The sequence below is a fragment of the Uloborus diversus genome, chromosome 3 (assembly GCF_026930045.1).
Source record: "Uloborus diversus isolate 005 chromosome 3, Udiv.v.3.1, whole genome shotgun sequence".
Taxonomy (NCBI): Eukaryota; Metazoa; Arthropoda; class Arachnida; order Araneae; family Uloboridae; genus Uloborus; species Uloborus diversus.
This window is the reverse complement of record NC_072733.1, coordinates 81,238,656-81,262,216: the sequence shown is the minus strand read 5'-3', so window position 1 is coordinate 81,262,216 and position 23,561 is coordinate 81,238,656. Positions and strand designations below refer to the sequence as shown.

General features: G+C 33.6%; 1 protein-coding gene across 1 annotated transcript in view; it reads right to left on the bottom strand.

Moving 5' to 3' along the window:
* LOC129219454 (cuticlin-1-like) overlaps window positions 1-23,561 on the bottom strand; it is a 131,350-nt gene that overhangs the window by 24,515 nt on the left and 83,274 nt on the right. The window contains exons 4-5 of the mRNA XM_054853850.1: window positions 5,622-5,827; window positions 4,410-4,546 (exon numbers count right to left, since the gene is read on the bottom strand). Coding sequence (XP_054709825.1) covers window positions 4,410-4,546; window positions 5,622-5,827 — 343 coding nt within the window. The remainder of the gene's footprint in view (window positions 1-4,409; window positions 4,547-5,621; window positions 5,828-23,561) is intronic.

The following is a 23,561-nucleotide window of genomic DNA, read 5'->3' as shown; positions in this document are numbered from 1 at the left end:
AGAAACATGAATGAAATTATTTAGTGATTTTCAATAATTTTTGAATATCCTCTTGAGGATATTTGAACAAATTATTTATTTAACAAGTTTCAAACTTAAATTTGGATAAATCATTTATTTAGAACTGACATTTAAATATTCAATGGCAGTTCTAATATGAATATTTTTGCGTGGGAGAATTTGAGTTGAGGGAAAAAAGTGTTATTGAACTAAAATATTAAATTACACTGGTTGTAATGCGCGCGCCATTCTTATTTATTCAAGGGGAAAATTTAAGCTGGATATCCAGTGAACTAAAAGAAACAAAAATTCAGTTGCTCAGGTTCTGCGATTTTGCACTGCTTTCAAATCTGTTAAAACATTTATCTTCACAAGACTTAAATTTCGCGATTTTCGAGAGTCCGTCGTAATCGTGAAAATTTAAGTTGCGCGAAATATTTTTTCGCAGCGTATTTTTTAACTTTAGGCTCGGTTCATATAAAAGTTCATATAAACATTCAGCTCGCAAAATCACCAATATCTTCATTTTCGAGAAAATTTTGCCTCGCGAAAATAAGTGTTTTATCAGTATCTCATCTTTGCACAGAATGCGCAGGAGTAAAATGTGAGCGATGGGACTCTCATTTGTCACTTCAAACACACGCATAAACTCGAAATAAATTGCTAAAAACAGCATTATTTAAAAGACTCACTGCAACAAAAAGTAGATCTTAAACTAAAATTCATCATATATAATAGCCAATGATCGAGTAACGCGCCTGACGTCATCAACAATTGAACTCGCTCCATGGCATGATAATTTGATAATATGTTTTGGTAATGTTAAAAATGCAGGGAAAGGCTTTATTGTCACAAGGCTGAACTAGATCGGATAACTTAACTGTTTTACTGGTAAGACTGCCATTTCAGGGTAATGAAGAAACAAAAAAGTGGTCAACAATAAACGCTATCTACTGGAGTTCAGGGTTAAACCACTGGAGTTAGGGTTAAAATTTCAATGAATGCCATATAAGAAACTTTGTGATGCAGAAGAATGGCTAATTATTTAATACTAGCGGTACCCGCACGGCTTTGCCCGTAGTAGAAAATTAAAAGGTCATTTGGTTCGCCTGTATATTTACAGATAATGGACCATGAATTTCTTGCCAATTTGCTATGTTAATGTGCTCGCTCATGTTAAGATAGTTTGCTCGTTCACGTCATGAAAATTTGCTGGAAAATTTTTTTTTAGAATTGGAATAGAAAATGAAAAAAAAATCGAATTTCCGAAAAATCGCTTCGAGGTGCACAGTCCCATACAAACAAATTTTGTGCCAAATTTCATGAAAATCGGTCGAACGGTGTAGGCCAGGCGCTATGCGCGTCACAGAGATCCAGACATCCAGACATCTAGACATTTAGAGATCCAGACTTTCAGCTTTATTATTAGTAAAGAAACCTTCTGTCTGAATTCAAAACGTGAAAACATTCGCAGATGCCTTTGAATGAAAGAGGGAGCGAAAAAAATCTGATCATTAAATTTTTACTTGATTCATTTGCGTTGAATACGGGTTGCAATGGATTTAGTCTCTAAACTTATAAATGTTACAAAGAAGGATGCAACAGTACAACGCAGTTTAAACTCAATCAAGAAGAGAGTGAAGAACATGGAGTTGCTTCGATAAGTTTAGCTATGAACTTGACAATGTTTACGTTTTTGGGGGGTTTCCATTGAAAGAGGGACGTGTTATTGGCGTGTATTTGAGTTGGAATACTTTTTTCAAAACTACTACGAAAGTATCCCAACTCAACTCAGCGCCGACTTTCCTTTCCTGTTACCCCAAAAAGAGGTAAATGTTGTCAAGGTCATAGCTCAACTTATCAGAGCCGCACTATAAAACATCTCATCCTGAAAAAAAAGAGTCGTAAAAAAAATAAATGCAAACTAAATTTAAATAACATGAATAAATATATGATACATTGAATTTTTAACGTGCATTAAATCATAGATGTCGAAATTTGAAAAATAATTATTAATTACACTATTTGCTTAAAAAATATTTAAATGTTTTTATTCCTATGGAGAATGATTCACAAGACTATAACACAATTATAATTAAAACGCGAACTAAATGATAAAGTCGTATCTGCAGCTGCGCTCAAAATGAGAAACTACTATTTAAAGTTTTACGCCGTCATATATTTGATTCAGATTCGACTTTTACAAAATATTTTTTAAACATTTCCTGTTCACAACTAACTCTAAACCATTGTATATAGGTAAAAAATGTTATAAAGAACCACCTGGTGACATGAACTCAATTTTTATAAAAAGTGCAGATACAACTTTTGTGCTTAGCACGGCAGTATAAGAGAAATGCGCCCCAAAATAATTGTTGCAAAACAAATTTTAGCATTTAGTGTTTTTCAAATGTATTTATTAGTCTGAATGCTTAATATAAAAAATTCTCTCGTCTTAACAGTCTGATGGAAAAAAAAAAAAACCTCCAATATTTCTGTGAATCAGAGATTTTTAAAATCATTTTGAGCAAAAAATAATACGACCAGTAAATAAATTCGTTTAACAGTTTGTCATTATATTTATCTCGCTACGTTTGTTTTTTCAAACTTAATCAGTTTGCTAGGAATTTTTACCTTAACCAGAATTAACTTCAAGCTTTATGACCGTTTATGTAAACTAAACTTTTGTCTACCCATATCATTACTTTCAATACAAAACAGTCCTCATGCTAATGCAAAACCACGCGGTCCAATGTTAATTATAGAAAATGATTCCATAGATTTAAAAAGTCTCCTTTGAAATGACGAGAAAAATGCACGTTTGAGAGAAACTGTTGGACTTGACGCTTGGGAATAAAGCCGTGGATAAATCCCGGAAAACAGCACAACTGGAGAGAACTGGGTAATAAAGATTCTTTTCGCTTGGCAAGATGTTACGGTAGTGACGTCAGGGCAGGTGAAGAACTAGTGATTTCACTTTGAATCGTGGCCGGGAGTTTAATTGAATAAATAACATGTATCAAACACTGCCCAAGTTGTCTCATCATCTCTATTAAAGCAAGTTTTCCGTCGTCGTTATTTTTAAAACTTAACTAGGGATAGCACCAATGATTTTGAGGAAGTGAAATATTCCAGTTAATTTATATTAATTTATTAGTTTTAATTTTATTGTTTTTGCTGAATCTGAAAACTGCTGCTTTCATTTTTTTGCATATGAAGAAAGGTCAGACAATGAAGTTGTGAGATTCCGGGCTGTTGTGCCGTGGTCTGAGTGTTGTTTACCCAAACGTTTCGACCGCATCTGTGGTGGCCATCTTCAGTGTTTACGTGGTCGAAGCTTCCAGGGAAGCAACTCCTCAAACCACGGCAATACTCAGACCACGGCACAACAGCCCGGAATCTCACAACTTTATTGACACTGGCCGTAAAAGCCTTCATTCGTGCAAAGGTCAAGCAGTTCATTTAGATACACTAAAATTTATGTTTGGATGATAAAATTTATGTTAAATTTTGCTTTTAACTGTCTTTCTGAAGTATCGAAATAGAGAAGCTTTAGCAAAAGGTTCATGCATTAACGATTTCATGTCCGAGTAATAAACAAGCTTTATACAGATGACACTTAAAAGTTTTAAAAATCAACCCTCCTGAAGTGACTATGATTGTAGTTGTGAAAACTGAAAAGGTTTTTAATGTGAAAAACCCTCAATTCAAAATATGGTAGTTTCTAGACAAGTTTAGTTTAGTCTCTTGTGTCAAAGAGTAGCTAAAACTGCCTAAAACACTGATTTTGGCATCAAATTTATTTTGTAAAAAATTTATCGTCAAAGCTTTAAAAAATTAGTTTCACCACAATGTAAATAATATTTCAAATTAGAAACTTGTTGTAAGGAAGATTAATTTCGTACTACCCAAGTTAAAATAATGTACGTAAGAAATATCAGATTTTTATTTTTATCTTAAATAAATCTCACACATTGTAAGATATAAATTTCCTATATCTACTATTACTTCCTCTAGAACCATTGGTTTTAAGTAAACCATTCCTTGTATGTCAACATATATACATGTAAAGATTTTTATGACCAAGTCCTTATCCCTGAGACGGGGAACAAGGGGCCAATTTCATATATTTCTTATCGAACCCATTTATGTTTGCTACCACCCACTTTGCTTCCCAGGCTCGAAACAGCAAGAAACTACTACGCATACAAAATACACCATTCCGGTATTCAAGAATTATTAAAGACGACATTTTAATGCTATAAACTGTATGAAACTGTTATGCATCAAACACATACTTACCATGGTTTTTAGGGAGCATGAAAGAGAAATTTTCTTTGAGCTACATAAAAAATATTACTGAAAAAAAATCGTTGGCTTCAAAAGTTAGTAAATTTTAAGTCACTTACTTGACATTCACATCAGAAAGAATGGCTTTATTCCTAGTCTGGTATCGACAACGCACATGAAATCCTTTTCCTAAACTTGTCACTAACTTGTGATGGGGCTGAATGACAACAGTGTTAAAATATTCAACACCTTCACCCTAAAAAATGTATATAATAATACGAATTACAAAATAATAATAATAATAATAATAATAATAATTGAATAAATTTAAAAAAATCATTCTCATTTGAAGGATGTTAAAAATAAATAAATAAATAAATAAACGAATTTTATTTATATGTGCGTGCAGGCACCTAACCCGAAGTGGTGACAAGTCAGAGAGGTGACAGTCAAAAGTCAAGTTCATCTTAGGGATTTACTTACATATCACTTGTTGCTCAACAAAAGTTGGAGCCCGAGGAGCTGGTGTTAGTTGGCATCATGAGAAATACGAATTCCCGAAGAAAATGTCATCATAAGTCAGTGAAAATACTTACTCAAGGTGAGACATTAATGGCACTAATCGTTGTCGATGCGGCAGACATCATGAGCATATCTGGGTATCTTTGAATGCTTCCAATAAATCATTCATTCGTTGCTGTCGCCTATGCAATGACGTTTATCACCATAACTATTAACCGAGCAACCGTAATATTTTTTGTGTATGCTGCTGTATTTTAACCTTCTCGATCAAAAAAATGTTCTTTCAATCAGTATGGTATGAGACATAATGTTATAACACAGCTTTTTTTTAGCCGCCTGCCTTGTCTAGTGGTCAGAGAAGTCTGACTGCGACAGGAAGGTCCGGGTTCGAATCCCGGCTCAGGCATGGATGTACTTCCTCCTTCCTGTCCTTGTCCTTTCCTTGTGTGAATGTGTTGTTATGCTGTGAATGGTTGCTTACCTTATAAACGGGTCCTTACGGCATGTGTGTACTGTAGAAGTCGGACTTCACACCAAATTACGGTACAGTTGCAAGAGTGAAGCAGCGCACCCCCCCCCCCCCCAAATCTCCAGCCTAGATGGCACACAACAGCTTTTTCTGTCTGTTATCCCCTCTCTAGTTTGTCTCCACTTCAAAATATTACCCTGCTTCCTGCATATGTTAACTTGAAAAAAAAAAAAAAAAACATTTCTGACATTTGTCTTACTTTAAATACAAAAAATGCTTTGGCAACAGCGAAATAATAAATCAGAAACCTTTTAAATAGAGAAGGTTTCGTTTAAATTACCGTATCTTGGCTCATTGTGTTGCATGATCTTAGAGGCAACTTGTAGCTGACGGTCGATCCAGCATGTTCGTATTCAGTCATACAAGAGGAATTTCTCGAGAGTCCTTTTGGATAAATCATTCCATTGAAATCATCCGGTGTTGATATCGTGACCTTGATATTGTTGCTATTGCATTCTATGTCCACATCAGATGACGTGCTGCCAACTAAAAAATAAATAAAAATGGTTTCGTTGCAGTGATATAAAGACACAAAAGCGTTTTTAGATTTTGTAGCAAGACATGCAGGAAATAAAATGCAAAAAATGTTGATGACAATAAAAGACTAAGTTCTTGGTGTTGGCTGAGAAATGTTTTTATTAAAGTTCAGAGCGCAAGTTACCCCATTAGTTATATCTCAGTTGTTTGAAAGAATGAATTAATAGTTCTGAGTACATTTGAAAAATATTTAAGTGGAGTTGTTCTCTTCTGATAAGCATTTTATCATAACACAGTGTTACAGACTTCTTTTTTTTTTTTTGGACTTTTCTTGAGATTATTTTCAATATTTTTCATTCTTAACACATTGACTGCTAAGGACGAGATAACTCGTCCTCCAGAATTATGCTGTATGCGCTAGGGACGAGATAACTCATCCTCCACTGCGTTTGCTGTGAAAACATTTTCTGATGCAAGCAAGCGTGCACGCGATCAAACGAGATAGCGCGCGAGTTTTTTGTGCTGTAGTCTGTGAGTAAATAAAAACGTAAAATGAGCAAATGTAAGTATATGTCGCTCGAAGATGCAATGAAATATGTTACTTTATCGGATGATGAACTAGTTGACGATGATGACAGTGACATTTGCAACTTGAGTGACTAGGAGATCGACAACGAAGAGACTAATTTCACCAACCCTGAGCCTGCTATTGTAGACCTTCATTGTATGCTGTATTTATTCATGAAAAAGTCCAATAAAACTTTTTTTCCTTCAAATTGTTTCAAATAATTAGCTTAGCGCAGGCAGTCCATATATAGGCTGTCGACGACGCAGTCAGTGTGTTAAAGCTTTAATACATTTCTAGAAAATGGGTAAGAGCAACAGAACGGAATATTTATGAGGCTGGAAACGATAAAGTGAAATTAATGATGAAACATGAATGCCAAAAGAGGTGTCTTGACTTTTTCACACATGAATTACCTTTTTATTAGCTAAATATTATAAAAAGAAAATTTTATAACGGCACATTTCGTTTATTTTATTCCCAAAGAACTAATTAGGTAGCTATTTAGAAAATATGAGGGAAAAGTTCAGATTTTAAATAAATAAAATATTTGGTAGCTTCAATAAAAAAATATTTGGAAGTTTTAAACGATGTGTAAAATTAATAACGTTTGAATGAAAAAAGTGGAAGAAAGTTTTAGCATATATAGGTCAAGAGCTAAGTCCTATAAACATTCTTACAGTTTATAGAGACCAAGGAGTTAATATTTGGTGCATATGTGCAAGACAAATGTTTTATCTTATGAGTATTAGAATAAATAACACATTAGTTTTTGTGCACCTGCTTCTACGTTTTCTACTCTGCTTGTATGAAATAAATACGAGTATATTAGTGATTTTCCTTTACATAAAAAATTACGCCAGCGATTTATTTCACAAAAAAAATTCTTTTTTTCTTTTTTTCAAAAAATCATATTTATATTACTTTCTAGAAAAGGGAAACTACGACTTCTACCGAAAACAAACTTTCCTTTTTTCCTAACTATAATCAGTTTCCATCCCATTCAAAAACTAAGTTTTTTCGTCCTTCAATTTCAAAACTTGTATTTATCATATCTTTGCTTAACAATCGTCAACTCATTTTACGAGATGAACTTCCACGTTTTTTCATCGGAAAAAGATGCATATTTATGCTATTCTCCACTAATAAGGACTGATATTAAAAAGCAGAATGTTCTCTATTTTTCGGAAATGAATTATCTTACCAATCTATTTAAAAATAAACTCCCTCATCTTCCTTTTTTATAATTCTTTTTTTTTTAATTGTAGCCGTTACTTCCTTCTTTAGAACCATCTCAAATATGATTTTGCCTCATCGTCCCCTTTTATGAACTAAAATTTACCTGCCTTTGATGATTTAGAACTTGCTACCCCGAAAACTAAGGATAAGTTAAACTGCCGTGTGCAGGTAAAGGGCAGTAACTGCAAAATTTTAATTTTTCATTTTTTTCATCGATTGTACATTATCTTTATTGTAGAAGCTCGCTTAATTTGGTTTTCGCTGCAAAAAAAAAAAAAAAAAAAAAAAAAAAAAAAAAAGAAGGCGCAAAAAAAAAAAACGTCTAATTCCAACATTTTCCTACTGTTAATATTGAATCCACCACACATTTCTTCAAATAACTCGAAAACTCATTTCTGCAGATACTACCGTCTACCTGAACACGGCAGTATAGTTGATCAAACTGTTTCAGGCCATTAAACGTCTTTGAAAGTAATTAAACAGTTTATTGTCATCTTATAGAAACTTAATTTGGCCATAGAGTAATTTGTGAGATAAATATAGCTTAGCCGAGCAATTTAAGGATTTATTACAAACAATAAAAAAGTTCTTTACCGCTTTTTCATAGAAACTTGCATTACTATAACTTCTTCCACCAAAGAAAACTGAAAAACTTTAACGCAGATCATGAGACCTGAATGATTTTAAAACTTTCCAATTTAACTAGCATTGAAAACCTTTTTCGGCCGTTTGGGAGTATTTTGTTCCTTATATTACTGAAATAAGAAATGCAATCAGTTTTTACACTATATCTCTTCTATCCTTGTCCTTTCTTTGTGTGAATGTGTTGTTATGCTGTGAATGGTTGCCTACGCTATAAACGGGTCCTTATGGCATGTATGTACTGTGGAAGTCGAACTTTACACCAAATTACAGTACCGTTGGAAAAGTGAAGCAGCGCACCCCTTAAATTGCCTACCTACCTGGCATAAGACAACAACAACGACGAGGCAAAGCCAGTTATTCTTGGGTCAACCTGTATTTTCAATATTTATTTTCCTAGTCAAATTACAAATTTTTGCTATATAAGTGAATAAACATTGCAACCCTCCAAAAGCAACAATAAAGTTACAATGGCCAGTTGAAAATCATTCATTAATGCTTGTAGCGTAATACAGACTAATTCTTTCAATCCCCATCAGATTAGTCAAACACCATTCCGACGAAACATAAAAACACATTTTGCTGAAATATGACTTAAAGTAGGCTGCCTTCAAAAGTGTCCGTTTAAGTTCCTTGGACCGGCATGCAAGGTCGTGAACTTTCGAGAGAACAACGAGATATTGAGTTAGGTGATGAGATGTGTGCGTCCTACGGGTGAATTTTTCACCTGTGGGCGTCCTGCAGGGAAATGAACTGATGTCTGCCAAATTCCTCCTACGGACAAGTGGCACCGATTTTTTTTTCCCATTCGTTAAAGAGATTTGGAGTTAGCAGATTTATGTATTTTACTCAGCACATGGCGATTTTCACTGACTCACACAAACAAAAATGCTCAATCCTTGTGAAGTAAAAATAATGTATTTAATTTAATTTCTGATCCATAATGCATATAAATAAAGTGCTATGTATACTTTGGAATGAAGAAATTGAGTAATTATGTCTGAAAAAGTTTCATTACTATAATACATTTCAATTTGTTACTTTTCCAAAAAAGAACGTTCTTCTACTACATTTGCAGTGTCGAAAAAATTCTAACAGCGAAAGCAAGAAAAGTTCATATTCTCAGTTTCAGAATAAACAAACAAATAAATCGAAATACATTTAATAAATAAATAAAATGAAATAAACATGTGAAAAATCAATAAATAAATGAAATGAAAAAATAAATAAATGAATGAAACAGAAAAAAAAATCTTCTAATCTTAAAACATTTTAAATTCAATTTCTTAAGCGAAGAACTCATTTTTCTTAAACTTAGAACACATGGGTATAGGGCTCGATCATAACAAGCATTGGACATATGGCACAATGTGCCTCCCAAATCTGAAAAAGTCATAACTCAATACAGAACAAAATGTTACATAGGTATTAGCTATTTTCGCAAACTTATTTGGCACTGGATGAAAGAAAACAAAAAATGCCGCATGGACATTCGGAGTATAGAAGTCTTTCTTGTTATAGAACATTTGGACGACCACGTAACCTGTGATTCACAAGACCATGTATATTGCGAGTGAACTAATCAAGATCGAAAGGCCAGTGTTAACCATTGAGAACACACAAATACTATATGAGGCAGTGAGAAGCAAAGGCATGTAAGTGGCAAAACTAAAAATTTGGAGATAACCAGTACAAATAGTAGGGGAACTTCTCCTCTGTCTTGGGGCAATAGATAGTAGTCCTGGTATGGGCTGCTGTACAGCATGATTTAGAAAAAAAACAATGAAACCCTACCTAGGACGTTATCTTTAAACGCGTTTTATTCAAAACTTGAAAATGTCCACTTACATCCCTTTGCTTCTCACTGCCTCATACGTAATATATATATATATATATATATATATATATATATATATATATATATATATATATAAAGTACCCAGAAGACTTTCAAAAGAATCCATGAACGGTCGAATTAATCAAGTACAGGTCTCCTGCATCAAGTAATTGATAACAACAATTATTGGTTTGTGTTATTTTTCTTTCCTTTTCCATATTTTCCCATGTTATATAGAAAAGAATGCAAAGTTTTGAAATTTTATATGTACTCAGGCCAGCGAGAATGATTTAATATGAGATCTGGCACTCGGGCAGAAAAAGGTTCGGTACCACTGCTTATAATATCACATGCAAAAATTAAAGCCCAAAGTTGAAAGTTCCAAGAATAAAGTACAAATATATACGTAAAAACGAAACATGTTGAAATGGATTCAGCAAAAAGCTAATCAGCTGTAATCATGGAAATGACGAATGTTATCTGAACTGCCGAATGAGTGAATGTCAATTTAAAATTAAAAATTCAGTAGCGATGGGGATAGAAAGGAAGAAAAATCAGTTAATTATGCATACGGAAATAAAAAATTAAGTATACTGCGCTCGAAAGTGTTTTGTGTTTGACGTAAAAACGATATCGCAATACATGCATAAAATCATGGGAATTTACAAATGTGTAAACAATTGCGCAATATGCAGGTTAAGAGCGAAGTCAAAGAAGCTGAAGAGCGAACAGCAGTGATTTAGTTTAAGGCGCTCACAATTTAAAAAAAAGTTTAAAATTCCTGACATTTTTGACTCATCTTTTAATAGTGATGGAAATGAAATAAACTATAATTTAGATTCAACTATTCTGATAATTTAGTGCTCAAAAATACTATTACTATAGTGTTGGATCCTAGCATATTTATTGAGGAATATATAATGACTTTAATGTAATTACACTAATTAACACCTACCGGCAATCTTCGACGGAAAACAAATACTATTAAAGTTAGCTCATACAGCCTTCTTTAGAATCCAGTCGACTAGTAGTCACTACGCAAAAAATGTCCTTTTCGTGCGTGCACTCCGAAAATTTATTGAAGTTTAATAACAACAATAACGGGTTAAAATGAAGTTAAAAATAAATAAATAAATAAATAATCTCCCATCGACACCGGAGCAATTGAGTATGCGTTGAGATTACAATTAAGTATGAATTGATTCTTATCTATTCATATAAAAAGAGCGTTTGTTAATGCTCTGTATACTGATTATTGATATTGAATTATAGTACCTGTTAGGACTCGACCGATGCATCGGCGCCGATGGTTCAACAATTTAGCCATCGGCATCGGCATCGGCGGCCGATGCTAACTTGCAGGAAACATCGGCCCATCGGCCTTAAAAAACATCGAAAAGCCGATGGAATTGGCCGATGTTTTTCAAAAAAAAAAGGACCTTTGCTGTTTTACTTTTTAATACAAAGTAAAGGAAGTTATAGTTTTCATACAAAATTGTTTACTTAAATTTCTGTATGACACCCCTATCAGTCACCCCTGAAAGAGTTTTTAATACTGCATTCTTAGGTACCAAACAAGTTAATTATTGTTTTGTTTCTTACAGCTGGATGTACGTATGTATCTCTCATAAGTTATAACTCAAAAATGGTAAGCTGTAGAAGGATAAATTTTCGCATGTGGGGTGTGCGTACGTTCCAGTTGTGCACTTCCCTTTTTGTTTTCGATCGCGTGTTCTGAAATGTCTGTTTACTCATTTTTTGTGGCTATTAATTACTTATTTCAATGCAAAACTAATATAGCGTCTCAGACTGATGATCATTTGGTGATATATTACCGATTTAGAGACCATAGAAACAAATATGAGATGGCGAAACCGGTTTTTGTGTCATTTTATTAGATTCCCGTTGAACCGACGGTAATTTTTAATTTTTCGATATTTGTAATATGAATCACAGTAATGCAGTCTTTTCTGTATCGCTTCGGCGGAGTTACAAGTTTGAGACCCGTTGAAATACATTTTAGGGCCCAATTTCTCTATCATAGAAGTTGTAAAACATTTATCAGAAGCATTTTTGTAACTCCTACGGTGTCCCTGCGGTTATGAGGCCTTTCGCGTAATTGCAACATTTGCTATATTTTATATCCGCCACTGCACGTCAAAACAAACTCGGATGCAAGTTTTGAAAGGGTTTTTTTGCTCAATGTTTATGATTATTTTGAACTCTATTTTTTATGACTATTTTTTTAATTTCCGAGAACACTTGCGTGCCCCTCCTCCCAATCCCTCAATTTCTGAAATTAAACTCTAGTTGTATTTCTGAGTTGTTTAAAACTAATACCATTCTTAAAGTGAGAGATTTTTTTTTCAAACTTTATCTATTGTTTAGCATTAATGTAAGAAATTGATTAAAGACGTTTTGAATAGTGACATAATTCGGAAATCAAAGGGACTTGAATTTTTTCTTCGGAAGTGCTGAAGTAGATTCAGAAACTCTTCCGAGGCGTTGGTGGTAGCGGTTCTGTACTAAAACGAGCTAAAGTGTGCATCAAATGACTTCTTTTCACCCCAACTTAATGTTATTTCCCCATTATTGGCAATTTTAATGTGATTCAATAGTTAACTCTCTAAATATCACTAACAGTGGCCAAATTGAAACCAGATTAAAAAAAATAATAAATATATTTTTTAAATCGCCAAAGTTGTCGCCAAGTTGGTAACAAAACTTGGCGACCAAAAGACTGGCAAATTATCGTCAAGTGTCCGCCAAATTATAACACCACTTGAGTTTGCATCGAAATTAACAATGATTCCCCCCCCCCCAAAAAAGGGGCAAAAGCCCCCTCTAAAAACACCCGATTGCAACCAAAAGGGGAGGTGCACAACTAGACCCCACCAGGAGTCTACGTACCACATTTCAACTTTCCAGGACATACCATTCTTGAGTTATGCGACATACATACGGACGTCACGAGAAAATTCGTTGTAAATTAACTCGGGGATTGTCAAAATGAATGTTTCGGGTTCTATACGTTCTTAGGCACTTATCCGCGTGTGGTCGGGTTCAAAAAAAAAAAAAAAAACTCAACATTCATTTAGGGGTGAGCAAAATGGAAATTAAGGCAGATTTTTTAGTGAAATTTTTTGCGAATACAATATTTCCTTTTTTTTTTGTAAAAGGAAGTAAAAATGAGGCCGAAGTGTGAGTTACTCCAAAATCAGTGGGTGACACCCCCCCCCCTAACCCCTCCCTCGTCGTTTCAAGCATTTCTTAAATATTTAGCGATTATTTATTTTAGTCAAGAAATGTCATTTTGCGTATTTCTCATACTTGTTTCACCTATATTTCGTAATGCGCCATCTTTTTTGCATCATTAAAATAGCGATCGATTTTTTTTTCTGTTGTAAGTAGCTATTTTTATGTATTTATATAAAATCAATGAATAAGATATTTTCGTTTTTTATAGAAAAGTTTCAAGGATTTTCTATTATGCAATTTTTTAAATTTCAGAAAATTGTTAAATTGAAAAATTTAATTTGAACTTGTTTGAAAAGCTTCATAAAAAATTAAACAATCAAATTGTTCAATATTACGTGTGCAAACATCAGATCAAGTAGTATATGTATTCAGTTATTAACTTGGTGTAATTATTGAGTTTGTTTATTGTAGCGGCGTTTAAAGAACCTCGCTCTTTTCATGGCTATTTCTTTTTTCAGCAAAATTTATGTCACTGTTATAGCTTTCATGAAAAATGCAAACTTTTCTATTCATAAATTTTAAATAAGTATAAAAATATTCCTATTTTGATTTAATATTGTAATTTATCTGTAACATTTTTTTTTTTTTTTTTGGTTAATTTGATGACTAAAAAATGTCTACGTGCAATTTTTCCACTTTAACTGCGTAATTTGTTGACGGTTTCATAGTTTTATTCTTATTTTTTTTTAATGATTAAACAACATAATTTAACGTTTTTTAACTGTGTTTAATGTACCTAAATCCATACATTATTACAATATTACTGAAATCTTAGTTGAATGTTCAATTAAAAAAAAAACAAATCAATTGGTTATTAAACAGTCTCTTTGTTTTTCTTCCTTTTTTTTCTTTCTTTCTTTCTTTTTTTTTTCTTTTTTGGCTGTTGTTCTTTCTCTTTCATCATACAGCAGTCAAAAAAAGGAGAAGCATAACTACACTCTATGCAGATTGTACGTAGTACGATCCAAAAGTTCGGGGACAAGCTGTATAAAACCTTACCCAGAATAGTTTACATTACCGAAGCACATCCACCTTCAAAAGGTCACCTTGAAAGACTATGTACTTCTGCCAGTGTTCATATAACTTTTGGGAACACGCCTAGAAGCCATTTTTTGCTACCTTCTATGATGCAGCTTTATCTTCTCCTGGCGGATGAAAGCGGCGTCCATGCAAATGTTTTTTGCTGGGAACAGGTAAAAGTCACATGGAGCTAACTCCGACGAAACGTTATTTTATTGGTTTGTCATATCAGAGTATTGACCAATCAAACCGTGCATCCTCAACATGAAAATCGTCTTCTTCCCCACGATGAAGTTAAAGCAACAGCGCAAGAGGCCTTACAGGAGGTTGCGAAAAATGTCTTCCAGAAGTACTTAAAAAAGCTACATGAACGTTGGCAGAAGTGCATAGTCGTTCAAGCTGACTATTTTGTAGATAGATGTGCTTCGGTAATGTGAACTATTCAGGGTAAGGATTTATAAAACTTGTCCTAGAACTTTTAGAACATACTACTTACGTATGAGTTTTCAATTTACTATTTCATAACGTTTTTGAGTGGCGCATTTTTTACGCGCATGACGACATCACAAGAGAATTTGCGATAATTAGCTGAGGAAGCTTTCAAAATGGATATTTCAGTCATCTATATGTTCTTAGGTACATATGCATGTACAGATGTGGCGAAACAACTTGTGAAGTATAGATTGGGTAATCGTAAAATAGAAATTTAGGTCGAAATCTGTTTTTTTTTTTTTTTTTTTGTGATTACAATTCTTTGTTTGTAGAAAGGAAGTAAAGTGAAATGAATCAATGATCCTTTAAATCCCTGACACTCTTATCAATTTATTTCTGTTTGATTTTTTTTTTTTTTTGCCATCGGCCAACGGCATCGGCCATCGGCAATCGGCCATTTGGAGGAAAACAATCGGCCATCGGCCATCCTTGAACAATCGGCCAACAATCGGCATCGGCCCATCGGCCAAAAAATGCCATCGGTCGAGCCCTAGTACCTGTACACAAGAGCATTTCAGGCACTCAGTATAATTATAATGCAGTTGGATCTACGACTTTCAAGGGACCACAAAAATCGTCCTTAAGTAGAGTGGAGCATCCGGGACCGTGAAAGTCGCCTTTAAACAGAGAAAGTCGTTAAATAGAGCGTCGTTAAACAGAGAACCCACTGTAATTAGAATAGTATTTCGCAATGAAATGTAGCATAAAACTAATATTACTTGAGCATCACGAAAATATAAGAAAGATAAGAAAATAAGAAGCCTCTGAAGCTAACTGTATTTCCTTAAGCAACTAAGTGACATTGTAAATCGCAACTGCGAATAAACAGCACGTCTCAGAATAAAGCAATCGATTTGTTATTGTTTCATAACTGAACAAAACTACGACAGAACACAAAATCATTCACTCTTCATTTTCATGTAACCAGAGGCTGTCTATGAAATGAATGATACAATAATATGCGTAAGACATCCTTCATTATTGTATTCAAAGGCTTCGAAAGTGACCCAATCTCTGAATGAACTTTTGAAACGGAGCATTGTTTGTTGAGCTCGAAGAAAAAATCTTTTGTTTACCAGTTTTAATCCACCCTGTACTTTAATAATGAGATCCAGCTAACTACAAAGAACGAACCGTTATTACTCAAACGACTCAAGGACTGGAAAAAGTGAGTAAAAATACCTGTCTCGTTGTATGATGTTGTTCACAAACACGACACTCACAAAATCGTCTTTTGTGTTCTCAATCAGATAACGGAACCAGTCTCTAGTAATTGATTCTTTTCTTCAACTTTTGATGGCCACATGTACCCAAGGTTGAATGAGACTATCCTTAAATGGGAAATCCTATTGTTAATGGGTTTGTTAATTTTGGACTTTACTTTTTTGACTTTGATATTTTTCAAAATCTTTCATGCGTCTCGGACGGATGCTGTTTAAAATGGGTGAAAGAAAAAGCTTCAGGCACAAAATCTGAAAAAGAAGTCTTGCTAAGTAGCGATGGATTATGGTTATTACCGCTAGGATAATGTCTGCGTATAAAAATGAGCAATTTGGTGCTCTGTAATAGTCATCTTAAAATGGCAGCGGGAATAATTGCATCTTAATGGATAAAATAAAAATAATTATTTTTTGCGTTCTGAGGTTGGATGTGAGGTACATTTAAAATTATATTCAACTGTAGTTGTTATGCAGAATTATGCATTCTTTTGAGCTTAATGAGCAAAAAAAAAAATAAATAAATAAATAAATAAATAAATAAAGCAGTTCGCAGAGACCGGTGAAAACGGTGGTTCCTAACATGGGGTAATTACCCACAAAGGGGCAAAGTAGAATTTTCTGAGGGGTAAAATACCAGGATTGGCTCATTGTTCGGTCACAAAACAAAATTATTAAACATCTTGTGCATCAAATATACCTAACCGGTAATCGTTAGTGATGATTGATAAAAAATATTATAAATTTGGGTCTAGACTTACGATATAGACTGGCCAAAACAACAACTATTAAACAAAATGTTACAACTAAGCAGTATTATAACATCAAACCTTAGCCCATTTGTTGTAAAATAGCTAAGAAACAAGTGTTTTCTTTATTTGAATGATTAAAATTAATATTAAAATTATTATTTGTTTTCATAATTAAAAAAATGCTAGAACTAATTAATTTTTAGAATGAACGCTTTTGGGGTAATTGCTAGTATATTACTTGCTTTATGGGTAATAGTATTAAAAAGATTGGGAATTACTGGATTAAAAAATACAAATGAAGTAGGATCATTCCACGTGAAATCGCCTAAATTAAATACTCGGCCGTGCCGTCATGTTTCCGATTTTTTCCATTATTTTTTTACAAATAGATATCTGTGAGAAAAGCCCAAATTATTTCTTTTAGATTTTTTGAATAAAAATTAGGTTTTGGAGAATTTTTTCAAAAATTCGTTTTTTGATCAGTTTTCGCAGTCACCGTTTTGGCATGAATTCAGAAAATCTCTCTAATTTCTTTATTTTTCAACCAATTAAGCTGAATTTAGTATCAACTTCAACATAATATTTCAGTGTGAACGACAGAAAGTATTCTATGAACAGTTGGGTGTGGCCACTCTTTATCTAAAGTCAGTTTTTATATTTTTTTCAATTGAGAGATTAAATAAGTTATATCTCCGGAGTACCTACTACGACCTTCAATTTTTTTTGTAGCATATTTAAATCATTCTCTTGCTATGTAGAAAAAAGTAGAAGGGTGTTTTTTGTTGTTTTGAAATAAAAAAAATAAAGTTTGTTTTGCAGAAAATACAAGTTTTCTACTACTTTAAATCCCTGTTAAGCTTAAAAAAGGCTAAAAACTTTTCAGAACAATTAATACTGGACTCTCAAAGGATTTGTATCAATAGTTAATCACTAAAAAGTTATTTACTTTTGAAAAGAATTGTGCACAAAAACCTCCGTTTCAGACTTCGCAAAAATAAATAAATAAATAAATAAAAAACACTTTTGATTGAAAGTGTACTAAATATTAAGAAAAATAATTTGAAGTATAGTATAAAAATATTTTTAGTGGAATTATCTTGCTTTTTTTTTTTTTTTTTGACATTGAAGGATGAAAAAAAAATACTGTTGAAAACTTTTCTTAGCAAAATCTTGTTTGGATTACGTTACACCTGACAATGAACTTCCAAACTTACAATAAGTACTCCACAACTCTAGATTTCTCGGAGGAAGATTATTTTTGCTGATTGAAGTATATTTTAAAACCTCTTTGACACTTATTGATAGAAATTTTGACTTTTTCATCTTCTGTTACAAAGGAAATAAATTTTTTAAAAAATGCCATCCGCACAAGCATGCCTTTCATTTCACATTTTATAATCGACGAATAGCTATGTGTCGATTAACTTTCAAAACGAAAGAGGTAAGAGTGGAAGATCATTGTCAGGTGTTACGTTCCAAACAAATTTAGGCTATGAAAACTTTAAATAGTAATTATTCCTTTTCCCCTAGATCTTTTATTGTCAAAGAAAAAAAAAAAAAAAAAAAAAGCTAAATAATGCCATTAGAAATATTTTTATACTATTCTTCAAATTATTATTCTTAATATTTAGTACGCTTTCAATCAAAAGTGTTTTTTTTTTATTTATTTATTTTTTTCGAAGTCTGAAACGGAGGCTTTTGCACAATTCTTTTCAAAAGTAAACAACTTTTTAGCGATTAACTATTGATACAAATCCTTTGAGAGTCCAGTATTAATTGTTCTGAAATGTTTTTGGCTTTTTTTAAGCTTAAAAGGATTTAAAGTAATAGAAAACTTGTATTTTCTGCAAGACAAACTTTATTTTTTTATTTCAAAACAACAAAAAACACCCCACTACTTTTTTCTACATAGCAAGAGAATAATTTAAATATGCTACAAAAAAAAAACTTGATGCAGATCGTAGTAGGTACTCCGGAGATATAACTTATTTAATCTCCCAATTGAAAAAGAAACATAAAAACTGACTTTAGATTAAGAGTGGCAGCACTCAACTGTTCATAGAATACTTTCTGTCGTTCACACTGAAAGAGAAAAATAGTAGCTTGAAATTGATACCAAATTCAGCTTAATTGTTTGAAAAATCAAAAATTAGGGAGATTTTTTCTGAATTCATGCCAAAACGGTGACTGCGAAAAATGATCAAAAATCGAATTTTTGAAAAAATTCTCCAAAGCGTAATTTTCATTCAAAAAATCTAAAAAAAAATAATTTGGGCTTTTCTTATAGATATCTGTTCGGAAAAAAATAATGGACAAAATCTGAGACATGACGGCACATGGCATTACACTGTAAAAAATTCCGAAACGTTACTGAGTATTTCCGTGTAACATTTCAGGATTTCAATGGTTTTTACGTACTTCCTGGAAAAATCAAGTATCTTTGTCAAAAAGTTTCCTGAATTGTTACAAGTTGCACAGATTCAGAATTCTCACTGTTGCGAAAAATATTTTTAGCTCACAGTTTAAAGATTAACGGAGCGTATTTATAAAGTGTATCGGCTTCAGTTTAATTGCGGCTGGTCAATGCTGATTAAGCTTCCAAAAGGAAATAAGTATGGACTACGTGGCTTTGCAAGAATATTGCAGGCGAGCAAAAGTCCAGATACTTTGCAATTCTGGCTTAGGGAACCAAGCTATTATATTATACCTACTTAAGTTTAGTCTGTAGTTCCAGAAACACGACTGGCTTCAAATGGGAAGATTTATGAAATTTTCAGGAGGCTTCCAGGATGAATTCAGGAAGATTACTGAATTTTAGCGAAAAACGCTCCTGGTTTTTTGTAAGGTATTTGCTGGCAGAAATTGGGCACAGCAGCTGCCCATTGTTTTCCAGAAGCGTTTCTGAATGGTTTTTACAGTGTAGGCGATTTGATGTGAAATGATCGACCCAGTACTTCTTTTAACTTAACTTCAATGCAAGCGAACAGAATCTCCACAATTTGGTTTTAAAATAAAAGTTTAAACCGCAGTGCAGCAACGCTTGCTACCCGTATTATCATAATATTTTAAATAAACAAACGTGCAGTTTTTCAAACAATTGCATTATAAAAGTACGCATTCTATAACCCAATCTATTGTTGTGATAATGAACCTGAAGTTCGCATCTATTGAATTTGAAGTCATCATACCGAACTAAAACGAGTAAAATACTCTAATTTATATGTCCTCGTATAGTATCACTTAAGAAATGAATTAAGCATCTGGTATGTCAGCTTTAGGTACAAGTATCAGGAATAAGCACATATGCTACACTCAAACCTTTTTGTGTGCGGTAGATATTGACCGCATAAAAAAATGCATAAAAAATTGTTCAAAATTTCATTAGCAGCTGTTAGAATAGTTTTCGGAACAAAAGTTGCTGCCAACCACACACACACGCACACACACACGAAAAAAAAATTCCAAAATAAGGTTTGAGTGTACCTCAATGAATTTTTAACCTTCTTCAAAAGAAAGATAATCGTGTCTTTAAAAGCTTTCATATACATGTATTTTTTGAAAAAAATAAAAATATTTTCATATCCCTTTTGCATAGTGAGGTCGATAATAGTTACCTTTTTTACGATATAAGGAAATTAGTCCGCCTTAGATTCAATTATCTGGATGAATTTGTGATCACCCTTCGGAAAATAACGACTCATTCAAGTATGACAGGCGCGGATCCAGACTATGGATTTGGGAGGGGAACTTTTTTAGAAATTATATTTATTGCGGGGGTGGGGTATATGAAATTATTCAGTTGTTCATCAAATAAATAAATAACCGTAAAAATTTAGTCTTACAACTCATCCTCCGCTTCGTTGCGCTTTTTGCGAAACAATTATATACATTACACATTTTACAAGTAACAAATCCAAGGTAATAATTTAAAAAACCGTTTATTTGTTGTTGCATTTTCAAGTGCTGAAAGAAAATATTGATTGCAGACACTATTAAATATAATGACAGACTCTACAACAAATAAATACAAAATACTGCTGAAAGAGGTTTGTGTTCAAAAAGACTTATTCAGAAAAGATTACTGAAAAACAGATATTTTCCCTCGTTTATATATACTTAATAATGTTTTAACAGTGATCATACAAGTTTAAAGGGCAAGAAAAAATATTTAAAGACATAGGCGATGATTTTTTGATTTTGCAAAACGATTAAGCACGCTATTAGGGTCAATAGGTATGTCCTGATGAATATGCAACATAGCAAGTCCGACCAATCTATTTTGCACCATTGTTGATCTGGTCCAGCTTTTCAGCCGTCGTAATGCTGAAAAAGATCTCTCTGCACTAGCATTACTTGCCGGTAAAGTACATAAAATTTGAATGAGAGTATATATATAAGGATATATGTCTTTGTCGCACATATTTAAAGCTTCTATTGCCCGAGAAGGTCTTTCAGCGCATTCTTTTTGCCGCCATTTCTGTTGCCATAGACCTATCTCCCCTTTAAGTTTCATTACTTGTACATTCTCGCTATCTTTTAACAAAGTAGAAAACCTTCCGACGAGGCACTCAGTAAGTTCATCCACATTAACATCTACAACTGATTGAGGAAGTAACAATGGCAGTTGAAAAGCATCCAAGACGTCTTTTGAAAATTTTGTTTTTAAATCCGTACATACATTCTCCAATAGTGGTATGTACACCGATATCCTATAATATTCTTGCGGATCTTCGGTTGGATAATTTGGTCGTTTTGTCTGGCGACCACAAGTACGCGGCTTCTTTATCTCAATGTTGAGTGTTTTGGCTATTTTGCCGATATCGCAAAAAATCTTCTCAAAACGATTTTCTGACTCTGAACGTCTCAATTCGAGTTCCTGGATTAAATCTTTCACAAGTTGTCCAGCTTTTGACAGGTCAAGAGACTCTTTTTGCAACATTACACTTAAAGGAAGAGTGCAGGATAAAACGTCGCTGAGGCAGAACAGACCAACTATAAACTCAGGATCACACAGGGCTCCTGACAGTATTGATGCTTTTCCTGCTGACACTCTATCAGTCCATTCACTAATTTCGTCAAGAACTTCAACTATAAGTGGTAAATTTGCAATGAATTGTAACACCCCATCATGCCTTTCTACCCATCTCGTTTCGCATGGACGTTTTAGTTTTCCAGTAATGTAGGCATTGAGAGCCGTTACTCTTTTGGGAGATGAAAAAAATGAAGTAACTTCTTTGATCAAAGAAATAGTTTTTTCTACCGTTGCCACTTTCGCTGACTGGGAAATACACAAGTTTAGTTTATGATTGTAACAGGGGGTCATTATTGCATTTTTTGCTGTTGTTTGTAGTTCTTTAACAGCTCCCTTGCTATCTGATGTCATTACCGAGCACCCGTCAGTTCCAATGCCGACACATTTTTCCAGAGGGAGATGTAAAAATTGCAGGTTTCTAAGGACAACTTGGCCTAAAGACTTCCCTGTCAGTGATAGTTCAGATTTTTTCGTATTAACTGAATCGTCTTTGGTAGAATAGGATTTGGTTTTGCAATCAATGAGAACATTATCAGAGTCAGAATCAGAATCCTCATAATTATCATAATGTTTTGCGGAAGACTTCATGTCGTCAAACGCATCAATGAATGATATAAAATCTTCCCTGATTTCTGCATTTTCTCCACAGTAGACATACCTGAGAATCAAGGTAATTTGTTCTTTGGATGAAATATCGGGTGTTTCATCAAAAACTAATGAAAAAACACCTGAAAGCGAAATTCTATTTAGAATTTTTTCCATTATTTCCAGCCTGCAGCATTCAATTAAATCATTTTGCACTGACTTGCTGATATACGTAGCCCTATTTGATGCAGCTTGTAGGTGATTCTCCAGTGCTTTGTCACCTGCGTCAACTCTAAAGCGAAGCATCGCCCTAAAATTTCCTTCATTTTGTATTGGACTTTCACCAGTCAAAAGTTTCCCATCATCACGATGCCCTCTTAAAGGAATATTTTGTCTGCCTAGTAGTATTATTGTTTTAACAATTGGAAGTAACCTTTCTCTGTTTTCTTGGGATTGTAGAAGTCTACTTTCATTTATTTGGTTTCCAACGTCACTTTTTGGATTGTGGAATACTCTCAAAAAATCTTTTCCAGCTAACACTGCATTTTTATGGTACTGGTGGCAGTTATGTTTTTCCAAAGCCCCATCGGAACCTGTCAGCTTTTTAAAGTTCTTTAACGGCTCTGTTACTAAGGTTTTTAAAGCAACATTTTTGCAAAAGCCTCCTTCATTACGATTCGTAAACCAAGGGCAATATTTACAAAAAAGACCTTTCTTTGTATCTGACAAAACTAACCACTCATAACTTTTCAAATGGTGATGTCTTACGAAGTTCTTTTTTGTCTGTCCAGACACAGTTCGAGTAGAATAAGGAAAGCCATAGTTAACAGGGGGAGTCCATGGGTCTTCTAGAAGAATACTTTTAGTGTAGTCACTTATTTCTTGGCCTATATAGTCGCCAATGTCACGTGAAGAAATGCCAGAGGCGTGATTATGTATAACAGGACTACAGGATGCAAGTACCGTTGCTTGATCCTCCTTATAAACGTTCTCAGGACCGAAAGAAATATCCTCACAAATACTTATAGCTTTACTTTTACCCTGCTGTGTATCATCCTCGATAATACCTGAAGTTGGATTATCTTCATTGAGACGCAATTTCTT